This window comes from Callithrix jacchus, chromosome 3 (genome assembly GCF_049354715.1).
Source record: "Callithrix jacchus isolate 240 chromosome 3, calJac240_pri, whole genome shotgun sequence".
Taxonomy (NCBI): Eukaryota; Metazoa; Chordata; class Mammalia; order Primates; family Cebidae; genus Callithrix; species Callithrix jacchus.
Genome location: NC_133504.1, coordinates 190,892,500 through 190,913,653, shown reverse-complemented (window position 1 = coordinate 190,913,653; position 21,154 = coordinate 190,892,500). Strand labels below are relative to the sequence as shown.

At 60.9% G+C, this 21,154-nt stretch overlaps 1 protein-coding gene across 5 annotated transcripts; it reads right to left on the bottom strand.

Annotated features, from left to right (window-relative positions):
- Positions 1-5,740: 5,740 nt before the first annotated feature.
- MXD4 (MAX dimerization protein 4) lies at positions 5,741-20,040 on the bottom strand. Of its 5 annotated transcripts, XM_035294619.3 has the most exons (7): positions 19,840-20,040; positions 19,648-19,747; positions 16,269-16,340; positions 15,900-15,929; positions 10,516-10,630; positions 9,258-9,420; positions 5,741-8,879 (listed from the first exon to the last, which is right to left on the bottom strand). In XM_035294619.3, the coding sequence occupies exons 1-7, from the start codon at positions 19,901-19,903 to the stop codon at positions 8,725-8,727; spliced, it is 699 nt and encodes a 232-aa protein (XP_035150510.1). In that variant the 5' UTR covers positions 19,904-20,040; the 3' UTR covers positions 5,741-8,724. The 5 variants fall into 5 exon arrangements, with proteins under 5 accessions (XP_035150510.1, XP_035150512.1, XP_035150511.1 ...); XM_035294621.3 differs by lacking the exon at positions 16,269-16,340; XM_035294620.3 differs by lacking the exons at positions 19,648-19,747; positions 19,840-20,040 and adding an exon at positions 16,660-16,908.
- Between the last annotated feature and the right edge of the window lie 1,114 nt (positions 20,041-21,154).

Below are 21,154 nucleotides of genomic sequence, written 5' to 3'. Positions count from 1 at the left end.
GGGAGCGCCTGGACGCGCGCACGCGTACGAAGGCCGGGGCGGGGATCGCGGGCTGACTGACTGCGCAGACGCGGTGTCAAAAGAGGCGGAGTCAGCGAGGCTGGACTATGGGGTGGAGCTGAGCAGGCGGCGCTCCGCCCCCGGCCACTGCTGGCTTCCAGCCTCCTAGGGCGGGCGCGGGCAGGGAGAGGCGGGGCCTGGGCCGGGCAGAGCGGGGGGCGGGGGCGGGGCCAGGGCGGGGGGCGGGGCCAGGGCAGGGGCGGGGCCTGGGCAAGGAGTAGGGTTCTGAGGTCGGTGGGGTACGGTGGGGCGCCCTCCGGGGAGCCGCAGCCGCCGGCCTGCTCTCTATGCAGCCATCAGTTGTGGTTCAGGCCTGCCCTGCCCCATACCTCAATCCGGACCCTCCGAAGGCGCTTTTGAGGTGCAGAGAAGAGCAGCACAGGTTGGTGGTTGGGAGACAGGCTGGAGCCCGGCGGTCTGGTCCAGTGGGCCGGGATGACAGCGCTCGCTCCCGAGAGGGACGAGTCTCCGCGTCCACAGCGGGGCCCGAGCAGTGCCTGGTACATCTGAAGGGTTGTTTGCTTAGACTCTTCTACAATGAACTTTATTTTGCAAAAGCACTTAATTTCCAATCCCTCACCTGACCACTGTGTAAAAGCTGGCTTCCTCCACAATCTTACTTTCCAAACGTTATAAATAAACTCACATAGCCGGGCAGGGTGGCTCACGCCTGTAATCCCAGCACTTTGGGAGGCCGAGGCAGGTGGATCACGAGGTCAAGAGATCGAGACCATCCTTGCCAACATGGTGAAACCCCGTCTCTACTAAAAATACAAAAAATTAGCTGGGCATGGTGGCACGTGCCTGTAATCCCAGCTACTCGGGAGGCTGAGGCAGGAGAATTGCCTGAACCCAGGAGGCGGAGGTTGCGGTGAGCTGAGATTGCGCCATTGCACTCCAGCCTGGGTAACAAGAGCGAAACTCTGTCTCAAAAAAAAAAAAAAAAAGAAATAAAGAAATAAACTCACAGAAGCGGAGTGGCGTGAGTTAAATACAACGATGCATTTAACTCAGGGAGGATGGTGCACTGTTTCCAAAGAGGATGGCCGTCAGTGAAGGACCACTGGACGGGACCGCCGAATTGCACGTGCACCTGGCTGATGCCCAGTGAGACCGGACCTCTCTATTGGATGGAATTGGTTTGGATCTTACCCAACAAAAACGCTTTGCCACTCCTCAGTCTTCCACAGGTTCTCCGGGGCTTTGGTCATGGGTAAATATAATAGCACTCCCTCCCTTCAGCGTCAAATGACCCTAAAGACGGCTTGTTAGGCAATGTTCTAGTCCGGGGTGACTAGGCGGAAGTCGTTTGGATAGTTTTTCTCGGTGTTTTGAAGGACAGAAGTAAGAATGTTCTAAGGCCAGTATTGTCATCTGATCGAGTCAAACATTTGTCCTATTCATTCTTCACTTGTTTTACTTTTTTATCCTCCTCTTTTAAAAGTCAGTGAGGCATAAGATGATCTGAAAACCAAACAGGACAAGGGAAAGAATTCAGAGTGGTGCCCAGTCTGCAGGCAGGGAGACCCAGGGCGCTGGAGCGGGGTGGGGGGGCCTGGTGGGAGGACCCATGCAGCCCAAGCTGGAGGTCGGGTGTGCATCAGGGGACCGAGCTGAGCCAGTTTGGACAGGAGGAAGTGGGAGCTGTGCAGGCAACGCCTTCCAGAAATGTTGCTGATGAGGCAAAGTCTGAGTGGGAGGAGCGAGACAGAGAGAGGAGAGAAAGAGACAGAGACACAGAGACACAGAGACAGTGGGTGACAGAGACAGAGGAATAGAGACAGAGACAGACAGAGTGACAGAGACAGTGATAGAGACAGAGACAGAGACAGAGAGACAGAAACAGACACAGAGAGAGTGAGTGAAAGACAGAGATAGAGACAGAGACACAGAGACAGAGGGATAGAGACAGAGAGACACACAGAGACAGAGACAGACACAGAGACAGAGACACAGAGAGTGAAAGAGACAGAGATAGAGACACTGAGACAGGGATAGAGACAGAGAGACACACAGAGACAGAGACAGAGACACAGAGACAGAGAGTGAAAGAGACAGAGAGATAGAGACAGAGACAGAGTGACAGAGACAGAGGGATAGAGACAGAGAGACACACAGAGATAGACACAGACAGAGACAGAGAGTGAGTGAAAGAGATAGAGACAGAGACAGAGTGACAGAGGGATAGAGACAGAGGGATAGAGACAGACAGAGAGACACACAGACAGAGACAGAGAGAGACAGACACAGAGACAGTGACAGAGACAGAGGGATAGACAGAGACACACAGAGACAGGCACAGAGACAGAGAGACAGAGAGAGAGACAGAGTGAGTGAAAGAGATAGAGACAGAGAGTGACAGAGGGATAGACAGACAGAGAGACACAGAGACAGAGAGAGAGCATGCAAAATGACACAAGCTGAGGGGTGGGAATGCAGGGCTGAGGGGAGGATTTTTTATCTTGTTTTGTTTTAAAATGGGAGGAACTGGAGGATATTTATAGATGGCAAGGAGGAACTCTGAAGAGACAGCATGAAAGATGCCAGAAAGACTAGGGGCTCCTCTACAGAACAAGATCCCCGGAGGGCAGGAGGGGTGCACTGCAGAGCCCTGGAGGCTGCTCTAGAAACCCACTTTCCCAGTGACTCCTGGGTGGTTTCTTGGGCAACAAATTAATCCTCCATCTGATTTTGAATTGCCGACCACAGCTATTTGTTGGGAAGGTGTTTATGAGACCATAAAAGGCATAAAAATTACAACAGTATCGGCCCCCAGAGTACCAATGACAAGCACAATAGGTTTAAGCATACAGACATGGAAAGTTCTCTTCAGCTCACCTTGGGACCTTAGAAAGCGAGTATGTTACACTGATTTCCAGGATCAGCTTTCTTTTCAGCAGTCAAAATCATGTGGGGTTTCAGCAGGGTCAAATATAACTGGGGCCCAGGAATGAATCCTCGCTGAGGAAGTGTATGAGGATATCATGGACTAAACAGACCTCAAGACAGAGCTGTGAGGATCAAGTGTTTTGCTGTTCGCTTTTTCTCCTTCCTGTGAAGCAGTTTTCTCCTGGTAATATTAAAATATATTTTAGGTTTTGGACAATATTATTTCGGTCTATTTTTCAACTTTAGAAGTAACAGATATTAAAGATGATTTGTTTTAGACATGTTTTCCATGAATTTTGTGGGACTCTATTTTGCAAGCCCTGGAGCATGGGGGCCGTTTTCAAGCAGGAGAGTGAATTCTCAGATGTGTGTTAGAAGCATAATTCTGCAAAACCAAACATTACAAAAGGTGGCAAGAGATAAGATACAAGACCGCTCTTGCAGCGTGGCGGAGAGGAGGAGAGAGCTGGGCACAGAAAGCTGCGGAGCCGGCAGCACGGCAGCACGTGGGGCCTGATGACTAGCAAGGGCAGGGGGACTCCAGGGTTTCCAGCTGAGCAGAGGCACTGCCTCCTGTTCCTCCCTCTAATCCTTCCTAGTCAGTAGGAGACGGTAGGGTTTCGAAAGAGTTTGTTTTCCATCCTCTTGACATAGATGTGACAAAGGTGAGAACTCAGTCACCTAACTCAGGAGCAGGTTTGGGTCAGCACAAGCCCAAAGGAGGTGACAGAGTTCATTCACCAAGGTGGCCACGTGGAGAGGGCCTTCGGAGTGGGGAGGAACGGGGGCCACAAGGGCTGGCAGCGGAGCCTGGGACTGGTGGTGTGTCGGAAAGGGCCTCAGGACAAGAGGAGGGGTTGTGAGCCCCTGAAGTTCGGCAGGCCAGTGACTTAACTGTTGACATTCTGGAAAGATCCCCATGAGGCTAGTGTGCGCGGGGCTGACCTGGCCAGGGACTAGGAAAGGAGGAAGGAGCAATGTGAGAAGGCCCTGCGGCGATTAGCCCAGATGATTCCAGCACCTCATTTGGGTGGCCATAATCCCAGCAAAAATGCGGTGGGAAGGGATACAAGGGGCTCGGGGCCCGCTTCGCAGAGGAGGCTGTGCTTGAGCTGGTGAATGCTGGGGGTGGGTGGGAGTGGGGGGCTGAAGCCAGTGCAGGGGCAGTCGGGACTGAGCTGAAGGACAAAAAGCGGTGTTTGGGTTTAATCTGGAGGCCATGGGGACCAAGAGGAGGACTTTAGGGAGCGGGGCAAGGAGAAATTTGAGGCCATTCTGGCTGCCAGGAAGTGGGTGGGCAGGAGGCTGCAGGCAGGTGTCCTATTTGGAGGGGGACTCACTGTAACCCAGCAAGCACGAAGATGGAAAACTGAGATGGAATCTGCTGGGAGAATCAAGGGCTTCCCAAAGGGCAGGGGTCCTGTCCCAGGTATCCCACCCTCCAGCCTGGTGAGCAGGAGGAGGGGTGCTTCTCCACACCTCAGTGTGCCACCTGTGAGAAGGGCCCAGCATTAGGATACCAGCCACCAGTCATACAAGGAACTGGGCACAGACCCTGGCACCCACATGCCCTCGATGGAATACAGTGGTGGTGGTAATCCCGAATCATAACATTTGGGATTCAAATGTCCACATTTACATTAATGTCTAAATCATGGTGGCTCTGAGGCCCTAGCCATATTCCCAAGAGGAACTGATTCCTTTCCTGTGGTGTCCCCACTACTGGCCTCCAGGGTCCCCGGGGTCCACACAGGCTCAAGGATCCAGACTGCTGCTGGGGCCTGTGAAAGCTCAGATTCCTTCCTGAGGCCTGGGCAGGTACCCTGCATGGGAATCCCACAACCAGCTGGCGGGCACCACTGGGCCATCTCCAGTGCATAGCTGCCATGTGCACAGCATAGCATGGCAGACCCCCTCTCTCAGGAGCCCCCGTAGGACCTCCCAGCTCCAACAACTCTCCAGAACTGAAGGCGGGTATTTCCTCTCTCAGCTGTCTGTTGCTGGGGCCCCCAGGACTCCTCCCTCTGCATCAGGGTACCTGGGCCTATACCCCCACCCCAGCCTTTGAAGATTAGAGGGCTCTGCTTCCAGCGGGTTCCAATAGGCCTCAGGGTCGAAGACCGGGCAGCTAGCCCGACTTGCTTGCGTGAAAGCAAAGCCTCTCTTCCACCACTGCACAAGGCTCATCACCTCACAAGAGCCCCCACAATGGGCACAACAGGAACCTGTGCCTCCATGGTCACTATCGGCACAAGGCAACAGCTGGCCATGCCATCTCGCTGCACCTCAGCACGTCAGGTCCCCACGGCAGGAGGCAGAAGCCATGGCCAGGTAGTTCCGGGAACAGGTGCAGGAGGATTCTCATGGGGCAGCTTTGAGAGCCAGTGGCTTCTGCACAGAGGGCTTCTGGCTGGCATGGGGCTGTCCTCGGCCAGCAGGGCCCCAGCACAAAGGCCAGAGGCAAAGTCCCAGGGCCTCTGGGACAAGAGCAAGAGCAACTGGTTGGCCAACAGGCCCATGGGGGTTCCTGCCTTGATCCCGGCTTCACCCAGCGCCAGGTGCCCCAGCATCCAGAGAGGCAGTTGTGACGGTGGGCCCAGTATGGTTGGTGGCAGGGGATGCTGTGCTCCGTCAGGCCTCCCAGAAAGGAGGCTGTGGCAGGGCATCGAGGGCCACACCTGAAAGGCACACAGCGCGATGCCATTGGGCCAGGCTCTCTGCTTGGAGGCCGAGGGCACAGAGCGGAGCACGGTGACAGTGACAATCACACAAAGAGCCGTAGCCAGCAGAGTGAGGTATAAAAATCTGTATTTATATTACAATGACATAAGGACACAGCGTGGTCCACGAGGTGGACAACTGGGCAGGGGCCCCTTTCCCTCTCCAGCACACGCCCCCTCACTGGCACCAGGCCCTCATGTGGCCCCCAACTCTGGCACGGAACCTGTCCTAGTGCCCAACATGGGCCTGGGGTCACCTTGCTGGCCCAGGGTCAGGGTCCTCTGTGCAGGCAGTGGGGAGAGGGCCCCAGGTTCGCTGACCGAGGGAGGCAGGGCACAGGGGAACCTGCCTCGCCCTTCAATGGCATGGGACGGGGCAGACAGCAGATCGGGGCCCCCAGAGCCAAAGATCAGAACAAGCCTCCACCACCCAGGGCCGCAGGCCCAAGCACTGTGCACCTAAAATGGGGTCTGCAGAGGCGAAGCTTTGCTGTGGCTTCTCCCACTCTGTGAGGATGGCGGGGCCCTGGTATGTGGTTTACGGGGGCCGCTTCCCAGTGAGGCTGGGGACCCGGGCCTGGGCCTAGGTGCTCAGCAGCCGAGAGCCCCGGTGTGGGCTGCGAGGGCACAGGCAGAGACCCGGGTATCCCGGGGCTGTTCTGCTCCCATCTCTCTATAGACACGGTGATGGCCTCTTGGTCCCTGGAGCAACCTAGGCCCCTGGCAGTGAGCTGTGGGAGGTCGAAGCATGCGGATGACTCCTAGCACCAGCCCCCACCCAGTGGGCCACCCCTCACCCACCTGCTGCTGGCAGGGAGGGGCAGCTGAACAGCACCCCGGTGGCTGTAGGACTGCCTCCCAGTCCACGTGGGAACCACAGCCTGAAAAGCCATGGGCTGAGCTGCTGGGAGGGTTGGCGGAGGAGCCACCACCGGTCACTGGGTGGATTCTGCTGGTCAGAGATGAGAGCAGAAGCTCCCCGGCCACCCCAGGCACCAGAGGGTGGGGCAGGGAGCTGGTGCTTCATTTCAGGGCAGGGTTGTGACCACCTCAGGGCCCTGGAGTGCTGGCTCGGAAAGCAAGCTCTTAAACATGGCCCGCCTTGCTCAGAGGTGCAGGTGTTTGAAATGAAGGCTGGGGGCACAGCTCGGGTAGGCAGGGGAAGCTCCTTTCTGGGCACCAGTGGGGCTGGAAGAAGCTGCAGACAGGCTTCCTTACCACCACCCGCAGGGCGTTTGGATGCCCCTCGGCTCCAGGCACTCTGTCCCCTACAGCCTGTCGGGCAGGTTCTGTGCCAGAGCTGTTTCCAGGGACCCCTTTCTGCCACAACAGCCCCCCCACCCTGGGGCATCTGTGCATACGACTGAAAATAGACACGAATTTTCCCCACAATGTGGAAATTGGTAAGGATGCAGCAGAGGCGTGCTGAGGGCCAGCCCCACCAGGGACAGAGACTGCAGGAAGGAAAGGCTGGGGCAAGCCTCCTGGTGCCAGGCCTGCACCACCGCTGAGTGCAGTCTTCACTGGCTGCCAGCGTCTGAAACCTGGCGCTCTCGCCTAAGCCAGGAAGCGGGGGTCTCGAGGCAGGTGAAGGCGAGAATCCACCTCTTTAGGGAGCAAGCAGGCCCCTGCCAGCCGCTGGGGAAGGCAACACTAGGGGTCAGGTCACAGCCCCTCTGTGCTGCCCACAAGGGCCTGGCTGCAGTGCCCCCAGGAAGCCCTGGCTGTCGGGAGGGGCTGCCCACAGGGAATGAGAGGACGGCACTGGCTGGGCAGGCCTGGGGCACCCTGAGCCACGAGGGACATGCTGGTGGGAAGGGCAAGGCCAGACACAAGACACAAGGCACACTTTGACGACATGACAGAGGGACAGGTCCCTGAGACGCTGGGTGGCTCCCACCCCTCGGCAAACAAGGACACAACAACGGCTAGGAAAATAGAGTACAAAAATCTGGTTCAGGGAACAGGCAGCACAGACGGACGCCCCTCGTCCCACAGTCTTGACGCTTTCTTCTTAAAAATGCTTCTGTTTTTTGGGAAAGCCTCTCTGCCAGCTGAGACTGCTGCAGCAGAGCTCATAAGGACCCCTTTCCTAAGGAGGCTCGGGGCAGTGCAGCATTTGACTTTTTTGCTTTTTGTTTAAAAAAAGGGAGATGAAAAAGCCCCCGAGGTCCCAGCGGCTATAACTGCAGCTCACCCTAGCCCCAGCCAGAAAGAGAAGCCCCTCGCTTGTGCATAGGCAGGACTGTTGAATGGGCGTGGGTGAGCCGGAGCTGGAGCGGGAAGCAGGCACAGCCCAGGGGCTGTTTGCCAGATGACCCCTGAAGGCCATCATCCCCAGAACATGTGACCTTGGGGCGCCCAGGTGTGTCTGCATATGTGAGGCATGTACACGGGTGCGTGTGCCTAGGTGCGTGCGTGTGTGCGTCTGACAGTCCTACCGAAGCAGATGCTGCCCAGCATGGAGAGCCCAGCCCTCGGCTGTGACACCTGCGAGGTGGGAAGGACCCTGACCACCCACCTGCCCCAGGTGCCCACCCAAGTCCCGCCCTTCACAGATCCCTTGTCCACGCCAGGAGCCTACGTGGACTGACAGGGAGGTGAACAGACAGTCAGACGGACAGCCGGCCTTGCCTGCCTTCCTTCTCAGTCCACTCCTTTCTCCTGGGATCCAGGGTTGGGGGTCTGAGCTCCCTGTGGTGGTCATTAAGCTTCCTCACACGGCGCCCGCCGAGGTTCGCAGCAATGACCTTTAATACTTCTGGAATGATTAGGAATCTGAGAACAGACTGTGGGTGGCAATGCTGACCAGGGCTCCAGGCGTGGGAGCTGGACTCTGCCTCTTTGCAGGGGACCCTGCCCAGCTGGGAGGGGCAGGTGGCTTGGCAGGCCCTGACCAGCAAGCGGACAGTGCCAGGCAACCCAGGCGGCAGCTGGAGCTTCCAGAATGGCACAGCAGTGGGACTGTGGAGAGGCTGGCATCAACTGAAGGAGAACTGGAGGGCTGACACGCGTGGCTGGTGGGCAGGCAAGCCAAGCAGCAGAGGGCACAGGCCTACAAGAGGGCAGGGCGGCCCAGCCGCCGGCAGTGGGGCCCAAAGCCGCTGTCGCTGCTGCTGCCACTCTGCAGGCTGTAGTGGTCGTCTGCGTCACTGCTGCCAACACTGTCCAGCTCGCCAGGGCCAAACTCCATGCCCTCTATGTCCACCTCTGAGGAGAACAGAGCGGGAATGGGGTCAGGCCACGTGGAGGGTGCTGGCCCATCTCTCTCTTTTCTGGAAACAGAAGCTCTGGGCAGAGGGGCAGAAGCGCAGAGGACACAGTCTGGGAACCAGGGCAGCAGATGCCAGGAGGGCTCTGGCTAAGAACCCAGCCTCAGAAGCACCAGCCCTCCGTGGTCAGCTCGGCCTCTGCCTCCCACCCTCCCTGTCCAGTCCCTCTGCACTCGGACGGTGATGAACACGTACACTACTACAGCAGGGAGCCAGGAGGGGCCTCCCCAACCCCGGCACCTGGCGCCTCCTCTCCACCCAGAGAGCTGTGCCACTGCGTGCCCAGAGGCCCCGGCAAGGCTGCCCCGCACCCCACCTTGCTCCGAGTCGTCCGTGGAGACGGCGGAGCCCGTGCTGTCCGTGCGCACACGCTCCACGCTCTGCACCGACAGCTGCTCCAGGCGCCGTTTCAGGAAGCAGTGCTCCTGCCGCAGCTGCTCCTTGATGCTCAGCGCCCGGCGGTCCTGCTCCTCCAGTTTCTGGGGGCAAGGGGGGCTATGAGCCCACAGCAAGAAGGGGTGTCCCCTGCCCCTGGGAGGTGCCCCTCCCTGACAAGGCCTAGCCAGGCTAGGGGCTACAGGGTGCCCAGTCTCCGCTGGCCCCACAGCCTGACGTGGGTCCCTCCCTGCTCCAGCCAGGTGGTCACAGTCAGGTGACACCTCCCAGCCCTGTGGTTTCCATCTACGGCCCAGCTCTAAAACCTGCAGCCACCAGGCAGCCTTGGCCAAGCCAAGCCATGTGTGGCATGACACCCTGGGTCAGTGCCATACGACCTGACCTTTGGCTGGCACCTTCTCCAGGACAGCCCTGCTTGCAGCAAGTCTCCTCAGGCACTCCTAGCCCTATTCTATGCCTGTCCCCACAGCACCTGTGCCCTGCCCTCTCTATACCTTCCTGAGGGCCCCATGGAGACACTGCTTGCTCTGTGAGGGCCCCCAGGGCTCTGGCTATGCCCCTTCAAAGCTCCTGCTGCCTATGCAGGCAGAGGAGGTCCTCAGAGGGGGCAGAGACCTGCCCTGGTTAGCCCAAGTGACACAAGGCCCCCAAACCAACAGAGCTGTCTAATGTCCTTTGGGAGGCTGCCCCAGGGAATGTCTCCCTTAGCCCAGACCTGCTGCCAGGCCCTGCTGCTGCCCCTACCTCCATCCTGGCACCACCAACAGGCTGTCTACTTTTAGTCAGCCTCCCGATGATGGTACCAAGGGAGCCCCTGCCCCTCCTGAACCCCTCTCCCCTTCCAGCAGCTGCCCCTTCACAGCCCAGGGCCCCAGTGGGCAACACATGCCCCACCTCCTCCTCTCTATCCCGGCGCACGCTGCTCTGCAGCCTCTGACGCCATCGGCACCCAACAAACCCAGCACAAGCCATGGAACCGCCTCAACCCTCAGCAGCTCCTGTCACTGCTCCTCCACCCTGGTGAAAACCACCAGGCCCGACACACCTGCCAGATGGCTCCCCACCCACCTTCAGGCCCTCTTATCCAAAGGCTGCCCAGGGTCCCGTAAGCACCCCCAAGGCAAGCAGGGACACCGAGGCAGCCAGACAGGGCAGGGTGGAGGGCGAGGCCCGCTCACCTTGATGTGCACCTTGGCCCGCTTCAGGAGGCTCAGTGTGGTGTGGCGGGTACTGTCAGGGCCCAGGGGCACCAGCTGCTTAAGCTGCTCCAGGTACAGCCTGAGTTTGGCTCGTCTGAAAGAGCCAGAGACAGAACCATCAGGCCGGGGCGGCAAAGCCCATGGGGTGAGAGGTCTGGGGCGGCCCCGGCACAGACCCGGCCCCCACTATCCACTGCTGCAGGTGTGCTGAGGGTCCCTCTTGAGGACCCCCTGCTAGCCTGGCTGCCAACTGCCCTGGCCCCCAGGAGCAGCCCAACTCCCACAGTCCCCTAGACGCCCAGCAGAAGTGCTTGGAGTCCATGTGCAGGGAGGGGTGGTGTGAGGCGAGGGGTCCTGTTCAGGCTGCACCCAGAGGTCTGAGAGCCTCAGACAAGGTTTACATTTTTCCATCTCATCATGTACAAAGTGCTGTCACTTCTGTGACCATGGAAACACGATCATCCTAGGTCAGAGGAGGGCCAGGGGCCAGGCCCTTCCAATCCAAGTTTCGTATCCCCTTGGAAACGGCTTCATTTCCGAGTCTGTCCCTGTACCACAGATGAATCCACTTTTCACAAAACCGGAGCCGTGGCACTCGTGGTGCTTGCCTGTTCACACTCAAGGGCACTTGCTCGCATGCCACAATCCTCCAGGACGCATCCATTGGATGCCTCGGGAGGGACCCCGGCTTCATCCCAGGCCTGCCCCTGCGGAAACACTGCCCTCCCCCTGGCCTGCTTGTCTGCAGAGGAGGCTGGTGGAGCTCACGGGGAGTTCCAGCTCACCCAGAGGCACCGACTCAGCGTGGGACCCCGGCCACGCCCGTGTGCGCCTGCCTGGCAGTGCAGGGCACCAGGAGGTCTGCCACTGCCATGTTCACCCACAGACTCATCCATCCTGTGCAGGCCGCACAGGCTGCTTCCAAATACAGGACAGTCTGCTTTGGGTAAATCCTTAGGAGTGGAATTGCCAGGTCAAGGGGTAGGAACATTTTTGTCTTTTGAAAACCTGCCACCCAACCGGATGCCTGCATGTGTGCCTTTCCCACATGGCACCAACGCTGAGCGCCCGGCCTTGGCATGTCTGATCCTGCCACTCCCAAGCCCAGCAAATCGTGTCCCCCTGGGAGGAACGTGGGCAGGAACAGCCATTTTCTCTGGACAGAGGAGGAACCTGAAGAAGGAGCGGCCTGTGGGGTGCAGTGGTAACAGTCTCACGAGTCTGGAGGTCTGCCTGGAAGTGGCCTAAATGGGGCTAAGATCCTCAGCATCTCCTGCTCTGCCTCCCGTGCACAGGTGCAGGGAAAGGGGTCCCAGGCGGCAGCTCCATGACCACCCCAGTGCCTGGATACTCAGCCTCCCACCTCCAACAGCAGTGAGCACCCCGCCTCCCCACTCCCCAGGAACTGTGCAGCCAAGAGGCCGAAGCATGCTCTCTCTGCTCAGGGAGGGGTCCTTTCCTGAGGGGCACCGCCACTCTACTGCAGCCACCATCGGGACCAGGTTTGCAAGTGGGATGCTGCCAGAGGGATTCTCCCCGGTTCACTGTAACAAATCGCTTTCCAAGCCCCCAGGTAATGACATCAGCACTACATGACCTCTGCAGAACAACTTAAAAATGCAAATCAACAAAAAGGAAAAAAAACTCCAAGTCCCCCAAATTCCACCACCCCAAACGACTTCATCATCATTTTAGTGTGTGACAGGTGCACATCATGAATGTCCAGTGAAAAAAATCAGGATACGGACCCACACAGGCGACAAGTGACCCAATTTTGTTTAAAAAACAAAAAGAGCAGACGCACACAAGAGACGCGACAGAACACAAGGAGGCACAGGGGGCGCGTCTCCAGGCGACGCGCCTGGCAATTTTATTACGTTAGCTTTGTGCTTTTCTGTATTTTCCAGGTTTTCTAGGCTAAAAAACACATATTGCTGTGACAATCAGAAAAAGACACGGTTGCACAAGAAAGAAAAACACAGCTGAAAGACAAGTAACAGGTAGAACAATCTTTGCAATACATGTAAAAGACAAACGGTTAGTATTCGTGATATGTTGAGCTCATACACATGAAAAATCAAAAGCAGAACGCCTCGACGTCACAACGGGCGAAGGACACACACAGGAGAGCTGCAGAACACGAGGGCCAACCTAACCTAACGCCCGACTCCACCTCACCAGAGCCCGAATGAGAGCTGAGACAAGGAGACACAGCTTTCACCCTCCTATGGGCTGAAGCGGAAGGCGTGGCTCCTGCGCCAGCCAGCTCGAGGGGTCGCTGATGGTTTGCTGGTGGGAGAGCAGAAGGGGACACAGGTCTGGAGGGCCATCGCACAGTTAGCACTGACCACCAACAGCATATCTACTTCCAGGGCCTTGGTCCTACAAAGCTACCCCCCAGATCCACAAAGGCCCGTGCTCACCATGGCTCACCGCAGCACCGTCTGGAAATACCTGTGTTAACCAGAGGGTCATCGCTGCGAACGCAGGCGGCACAGCCAGGTGTCCTGTGCGGTCATCAGGGGTGAGGAGGTGGAGAAGCGTGCCCTGACACAGGTGGACAGGACTTACGTACGTGGTGTCGGGTGAAAGGTCAAGTGAGGAAATGGAGAACAAGGTCCCCTTCTTATCCGAGTCTCATCGGCATGTTAGTGCCCGCGGGGAGCGCGGAGGATGTGGCTCAGCCTCCGAGGGCCCGGGATGCGGTCTCTGGGGTGGGGCGCAGGGGAGGTCCATGAACAGACCGCTTTAGAAATCACGGCACACCTTTCTCAAGAGACAAACAGAAGCCATCTGACCACACACACACACTGTCCAAAACCTTCTAGCAGGTCTGCCTGGCCCAGGAGGGCGGGTGCCAGCACTGCAGGCCACAGAAGTTCCTGCCCTGGGCAGCAGGTGGCTGTGATGGGGCAGGCTGCAGCCAGGCCTGGAGCCAGCTCTGCCACCAGCTGGAGGTGGGACCCCAGGAAGATGCCACCCACCCTTCTGAGCCACGAAGCCCCACAGCCCGTGGCGCCACTGTCTTCTGTCGCTGCAGTGCCCTGGCCTCGCCAGCACCCACAGCTGTCTCTGGCCATTCCAAGAGGCTGTTAAAACCCCACTTCCTGAAGGAATCTGCGTGGGTAAGAGGCAGAACCTGCTTGCAGGACCAGATCGCGATGGGCTGATACTGACAGCAGCCCCACCTCTGATGTAGCACCTCCCAGCCTCCCCAGAACCCCCACGCCTGGAGGAGGACCCAGGGCACTGAGAGGGCATGGCTCCATGCCAGCATCCCAGCCAACCAGAAAGCCTGGCTGTGCTGACGGGGAGCCGGGGGTGGCCCAGGAGCCAGCGTGCCTCCCACTCCCTCTGTCTGCCTGTGTTTTCCACATGTTGCCAACAGAACTTCCCAAGCCCTGGGAAGGCCACGTGAGGCTGCATCACACACATAAGGCTGGGCTGCAGGGGGCTCCTCGGCCTCCCAGGACCTGGACATGCTAGGGAATGTGGAGCAGGGGCTCAGCTGAGGACTCTGGACCGGCTTTTGGGATGGGCCCTGCCATCCAGGGGCTGTTGACGGCCAGTAAAGAAGGCTGGGAACTTCCCCCGGAACGCACTAAGACCAGAGCCTGGAGCGGGTCCCGTGAGGTCAGCAGCCAAGAAGGTGAGGTCTCCACAGTCCCTTGGCCCCTGGGTTGGCAGCAGTGCACCGGCCTCAGACCTGCTGGAGCTGCCTCTCTACAAATGAGGGAGGAGGAGGAGCTGGGCTGGGAAGGCTTGGCTCAGAGCACCCACAAGGGGAAGTCCCACAGGCCCAGCCCAGTCCCCAGTAAGGAGACACCTCCGGGCAAAGCGCTGTCCAGGGCCTGCCTCCCGGTATGGCTGGGTGGCCCAGCCAGGGGTTTCCTTCCTTCCCCAAGACAGCATGCAGCCCTTGCTGCAGCCAGGAGCAGCTGGGATCACAGAGGCTGTGATCCGGGCCCTAGCTTCAGGCCTGTGGGTTTGTGGGGCTGTCCACACCTGCCTCTTGGCCAGTGAGAGCAGAGACCCCCTGCACAGGGGTGGGAGAGCCTACAGAGACACCCCGGCTGTCCACCCATCCCTCCTGTGTCTCAAAAAGGTCCCATGAGGCCCAGGCTAAACGCAGCCTCCGGCAGGAAAGGGCAGAGGGCAAGGCCAGGTCAAGGGGCATCTGGGCAGGTCCCTGTCCTCCCCCAAGGGCTGCCACACCCTTGCCACTCACCCACCCCAATGGCATTGCTCCTCAGTCTGTCCCCATTGGGGGGCTGTCCTCCCAGGAACCGCCTCCAGGAAGCCTTCCCTGAATACCCCCACGTGCCTGCCCTGGCTCCTGGGTCCTGGTCAAGGCTAGTCTCCTTAGGACTGGGAACAACTCCAGGCCTGCCTGGTTCTCTTGGGCCCTGTACCTGCCCCCACCTCTGTGGCCTCTAGGGAACCCCCAAACACACATGACCTGTCCAGGAAGTGCAGTTCCTCAGAGAACACAGCGTTCTGTCCCTGCCCAGCCGCCCACCCCAGCCAGTGCCCCGAATCCCGGGGGAGCGGAAGTTGGCGCTGCTGTAGTGGTAGACATGGGGGGGAGGCGGAGACCTGGCCGAGCACCAAACCTTTCTAAAGCAGGCTGTGGAGGGGGCTGAACCAGCACACAGACCCGCCCCACCAGGAAGGCAGGAAAAAGCTGACCCATCTCACAGACAGCATCACAAGTCAGGAGAGCGATGGCCTAGCATCCCTCAGGGGCTCTGTCTGCTCCTGGTATGGGGCTCCTGCCTCTAGGGCCACCTCTGCGCGCACCCAGGGCTCCCGCTGGCAGGCCTAGGCCCCTGAGCTCACCTGCACCTCATCCCCACTGGCAGAGCTGGGCCTGCAGCCTGCAGGGATGAAAATCCCGCAGCTTCACTCGAGGGCTCCCCTGAACCCTGCCCTGGGCCGGAGGTTCCCAGGAGGCCAGGGACTGGCGGCCCTCCAGTCCCGGACAAGATTCTAGTGTGGCTCCCTGGAAGGCAGACCCCAGAATGCACAGGGCAGAGCACCAAACCCTCCCAACTGGAGCCCATCATCCTGAAAGCTAAGAGCCCTGATGGTTACACACCACAGGGCCCCTGTCCACATCTCTGACCCCCACCTGGATAAACTCCAGAGAGCAGGACCGGTCCCCCACCATCTCCTGCCTCTAGCACAGAGTGCCTGAAGCGACCTCAGCCTCCTCCTCCAAGCCTGATCCTTCCCAAGATTAAGACACAGCCTGGCAGCACAGTCGGCCATGCCAGGGACACGGGCAGGCTCAGCGCACCACGTACCCTCAGCACGGGACAGGACAGGCGCTGGGCTCATGTAGGGGCTGGGGGGTCACTTACCTGTGCTTTTCTAGCTCGTTGTGTGAAGACCTGTTTAGAGAGACAGAGAGACAGAGCTCACTCTGCTGCCTGACCACCAGGGTACACAGCAGCCCCCTCCACACAGCTGCAGCTGGCTTTCTGGTCCCAGAATGGCCCAGAACAGTGAGGGCTTGGGGAGGTGAGCAGCTGCCCACCCAGGGCGGGGTGAACCATGCACTGAGCCACGAGGACAGGGAGGCCCTGAGCTGCAGGCAGGTCCAGGGCGCCCAGAGCTACCAGCCCACCTAGCAAGGCCCATGGGGACTCTGGCTGACGGAGGACCCAGGCCCCCTTCCAGAGGCCCGGAGGAGGCCCAGGGAGCAGCAGAAGGTCCTGGCGCTGACCTACCTAGCCATCTGCCTTCCCTGCTCCCCAGTCCCCGAAGCCAGCTGTGTCCTTGGAGCCAAAGCGGCCCTGCACCTAGGACAGTAGGCAGGGGGAGATGCAGCCGAGACCAGGCCCTCAGGACGTGGGTGGTCCTGTCCTGACCCAGCATCCTACCGCGCTCGCACACCTGTGTGACCACAGCCCACTTTACCAATGGGGCCAGGGACACAGAAGTCTCAGCCAGGTTAGCCCATGAGGGGCCTCTGAGAGGTGGATGATTCCTAGGCCAGTGGCACGGGGGACACTGAGGACAGCCCTCCCACATCCCTCAGGGGCTGTGTGCTACAGGACAAGCTGCCCTGGAAGCCCAGACTCAGCCTCTCTGGGGACAGTGGCCCCACCTGCTACACACCTTTCTGGCCCATTCAGACACAGGCACACAATTCCCAGCACTGCAGGTGTGCCATGCATCTGCCCTGAAGGGCAACGAGGCAGGGGGACCTTGATCGGAGCTCCAGGCCACCTTCCCAGGCAGGACCCCATAGACCAGCCAGGGCTCCTGGGCCTCCTGGAATGCAGTTCACAGGTGGGTAGAGAGCTCAGGCCACCTTGGGACACCTCCAGACCCAGCCCTGAGGCCTCTCCCTGCCCCTAGTTCCTGGCTCCTTCCTGAAGCTTCTGGTGACCCCTGCATGCTTTAGGAACTTGGGATCGGGCCTCACTCAGGCCAAGTTCCTGCCCTTCCCACCCGCTGCACCAACAGGCCCTGGGCCTCCCTGTGTGGCCTCAGCGGAGCCTCCAGACCCAGGTCTCAGGGTCCTGGAGAGCCTGCCGGTCACATGGGCTGGACCAGGAGCCTCAGAACCACTGCCAGGGCTAGCCAGAGCCAGCAGAGGCCACAGCCATATGCTCCTCACTGGCCTCAGAGAGATGGGCCCCTGAGCCAGCCTCTCTGCTTCCCCAGAACAGGCAGGCCACAGGAATGAGCCGTGCTCTGTCCTCAGCAAAAACTGCAGCCTGGCCATGAGGGTCTGTCTGTCTGCTGGCTCAGGAGGGAGGTCGGGGTCAGCAGGTGCCCTTCATCGTAAAGAAACCTACCTGCCCTCCCCTTGAAGGGTGACATGGGGCTGGACCCCACCCTGGAGGCAGGGGGCACTCTTCCAGCAGCCAGGTACCCCCCCAACCCCCTGCAGCTCCTCCTGGGCCCAGAGACCCCTGGGGCCCATTTAGGGGTATGTTTGTGACATGGGTCCCAGGAGCACTCAGGAGAGGTGGGACCCATCCCCGCGGAGGCTGTGCCAAGTGTGTTCCCAGCACCCCCGTGACCCCAGGAGGCAAGCACACTTCCCACAGAATGGACCCCCTGCAGGCTGGCCCCAGACCCTGCTGCTCCCTCAATCCCAACACTGGCCTCCTGCCACACTCCCTACCCTCCGCCCCAGCCCCACTGTGTGTCCCCTCCCTCAACTTGGCAGGGCACGGAAGCCTCACAATTGGGGACAAGTCAGGGGCTCGGAAACCCTCTGGCCCCTGCTCTGCCCAGCTCCTTGTCTGGGCTGGCTGAGGAAAACCTCCAGGGCAGTGCTGCCCACCAAGGAAGGGGCCAAGCCTGCCAGCCCTGGGCTGCCTCAGGTCCCAGGGGAGCGGGGCCAGCAGAGCCAGGGGGAGTCGCACCCCAGCTGGGGAGCCTCTGCCTCCCTCACCAGTGTCCGCAAGGTCTCTGTCCCAGCAGAATGTGGATAGCTAGGACCCCGTCTCAGGAACAGGCATCATCAGAGGTGGGGGAGTGGCAGGCATGTAACCAAACCTCTCCTTGCCTCAGTTTCCTTGGCCATAAATAGAAAAGTAACAGGCTGGGCATGGTGGCTCACTCCTGTAATCCCAGAACTTTGGGAGGTGGAGGTAGGTGGATCAGAAGGTCAGGAGATTAGACTGTCCTGGCCAACTGAAAATACAAAAAAATTAGCCAGGCGTGGTGGCACGTGCCCGTAGTCCCAGCTACTCAGGAGGCCGAGGCAGAAGAATAACTTGAACCCGGGCAGTGAAGGTTGCAGTGAGCCGAGTTCGCAACACTACACTCGAGCCCGGCTACAGAGGCTCAGGGCGGGGGAGGACACCTCTCTGAGCCTGGGATGAAGACGAAGTGGCCGCACGTGTAAAACAACGCTCAGCATAGAGGTGCTCGTGCAGCCTTCGCCAGGACGCTGGCGGGCAGCTTTGGGCACCTCATGCTGGGGGAGCCCCAGATCACACCCCGGAGTTTCCATGGGTCACGGAGTCGGTTTGGTGAGAAGCGGCAGCAGGGGCCAGGCCTGCTTGAGGAGGCCCGAGGCAACGGTCCCCTGGCTACACTCCTGTCCGTCCCTAAACTGTCCCCAACGGGGGGGCTCAGAGACAGGTTCCAGCCAAGGCAGCCAGGGACTCAACCAATTCCTCAGCAGGCTCAGGACGGCAGCCTTTCCGCTTCCCCAGAAGAGGAAGGCCACCGGAATGAGCCATGCCCTGAAGCCCCCTGCAAAGGCAGCTCCCAGCCTGCTCACAGAGAAGGGCTGGGCTAGGGTGCGCGCGGACAGGGCCAGGTGTGCCGTGGTCCTCAGCAGCCAGGAGGGTGGAAATCCCAGGGGAGCCCAGCCCAGGGTCCCCACTCCGCAGACCTGCATGCACCCCAGCTTTGGGGCTTCTGCAGCCTAACAGGAGGCCAAGTTAGGGGTAACGACCTCAGGGAGCTCTTGCCCTGCAGCCTGCCCGCTCCTCCCTAAATAAGCCTCCTGTCTTAAAGAAGGGGACCCACGCACTGGTGGCTGGAGTTTCGGTGTATCAGGAGTCTGGGCAGGGGCGGTGGGCACCCTGGGAGGAATGGGGCCCAGGACAGCGTCTCCACGCGCCTTCTCTGTCCAGGCTCCTGGGGGTGGGAGGAGGTCGCCGAGCAGCAGAGCTCGGCTCTAGGAGCCAGTCGGAAAAAGGCCGCCCACCCACCCGCGCAAAGAAGGGGCCCCGGGGGACCCTGGCTGAGCCTGTTTCCCCGGACCCATGGGGCACCGGCCACCGCCCGCTGACAACTTTTAAACCGCCTGGAAAAGTCTAGAACAACTCGGGGGCCGGGAGCCGGCGCGGGAGCGGACCCCGGCGGCGGGCGCTGTACGCGTGGCACTGTTTACGCGAGCGGCCCGGGAGGCGCGGCCGCGGGAAGATGGCGACGGCGAGGGCGGGGCCGGCCAGACGGGGCTGCGGCCGCGGCCTGCGCGCCTCCTCCTCCAGGCTGGCCGCCGGGGCGCACGGCGGCGGCGGCGGCGGCGCCGACGAGGGCCGCGGGCGGGGAATCAGGGCCTCGGGAGCACGCTCCGGGCGGGGGCGAGGGTTCGGGCCGGGCGGGGGCGGGGGAGGGCGCGGGGGGCGGTACCTGTTGTTCGGGGCCTTGCGCACCAGGCCGGCCGCCTTTGTTTTCTCCCTGGCGAAGTCGCCGTCGAAGGGCAGCACCGAGGCGTAGCCGTGCTCGGCCTCTGCGGGGACACGGCGCGGTCAGCGGCCCCCGCCCGGCCCGGCCCCTCCGCCCGCCCATCTCCGCGGGCGCACAATGGGGCGCCGCCGCTACCTCGCTCCCTGCGCTCCAGGTACTCGGCCGCCTCCAGCAGGATCAGTAGGGAGTTCAGCTCCATCCTCCTGCCCGCGCCCGCCCGCACGCCCAGGGACGGCGGCGGCCGCTGCCCGGCCCGCTCCGGCCGGCTCCGCTCGCCGCTCGCCCCGCGCGCCCGGCCGCCGCACTTCCAGACTCCACGGACTCCGGCGCTCGGCCGCCACCCTCCGCCTCGGGCCCTCAAATTGACACATAAGGACGAGCGGCGGCCCGCATAGCCAATGGGAGGCCGCGCTCGGGCTCCGGGGGCGGGCACCGGGCCGGGCCGGGGCCAATGGGGACGGGCCGAGCGCCTCGGGCCGGGCCGAGCATGTTGACAGATGCGGAGCTGGGCTGCGATAGGCCTGCCGCGCTAGTAACAATTTAGAAGCCCGAGCTTAGCAACAGCACGTGGTGGCCCGGCCCCCGCGCTAGCTGACTGGCGGCCGCCGTGCATGTTAAGTAGGCGCCGCGCGCCGATTGGGCAGAGCGGCCTATGTAAAACAGGCACTGCGGCCCAATGGCCGGTGGCGGGGCGTGCGGCCAATGAGGGCGCTGCGGCCGGACGCGTTGCCTAGAGGAAGCGCAGCGCGCGGGGACCGCCCGCCGGCGTGAGGGCCCGTTAGGACGCCGGGGTGTCTCGGCGACGCGGGCGCAGCGAGGCGATCTGGGCGTGGGCCAGGCCGGGCCTTCGGGTCTGAGCGCGGCGAAAGCGGTGCCTCCGCGGGGTACGGAGCCTCGCGCTCTGCCTGGGGTCTCGCTTGTGGCCGCGGGCGACTCCCCTCCCCGCCGGACGCAGACTGGTCCCCGGAAAGGCCGGGACCTCGGAGAGGAACGCAGACGCTCCGAGCCCAAGGGCCAGGCCTCCCAGGGTGTCAGTGGGAAACAGGCCCAGAGCGGGCGGGCTCGCCGGAGCGCCCAGTGGACGCCGGAGCTGCGGGAGGGCCTGGGGGGTGGGGGCTGCGTCCTCTGTGTCTGGCCCGAGGGTTCCCAGAGGCAGGAACTGGCCACCTCTGGCCGAGGACGCCCTTTCTAGGGAGGGGGCTGAACTCTTCATCAAATCCCGGCTGGCGGGTCGCCCTAGTGACCCCTGACCCTAAGGCTGGCCCGGGAGGTGGCAGGACTGGGAGCGCAGACTGGCCCCGGCACCCCCCACCCTTTTGCTGATTTCTTTTTTTTTTTTTTTTTTTTTGAGATGGAGTCTGGCATTGTTGCCCAGGCTGGAGTGCAGTGGTGCGATCTTGGCTCACTGCAACCTCTGCCTCCCGGATTCAAGTGATTCTCTTGCCTTAGC

Coding starts and splice junctions, on each gene's coding strand:
- MXD4 (XM_035294619.3), bottom strand. CDS start 19,903: ATGGAGCTGAACTCCCTACTGATCCTGCTGGAGGCGGCCGAGTACCTG. Junction 10,631..15,899: donor AACGAGCTAGAAAAGCACAG/GTAAGTGACCCC, acceptor TGGCTCTTTCAG/ACGAGCCAAACTCAGGCTGT. Junction 9,421..10,515: donor GGGCCAAGGTGCACATCAAG/GTGAGCGGGCCT, acceptor CCTTGCCCCCAG/AAACTGGAGGAGCAGGACCG.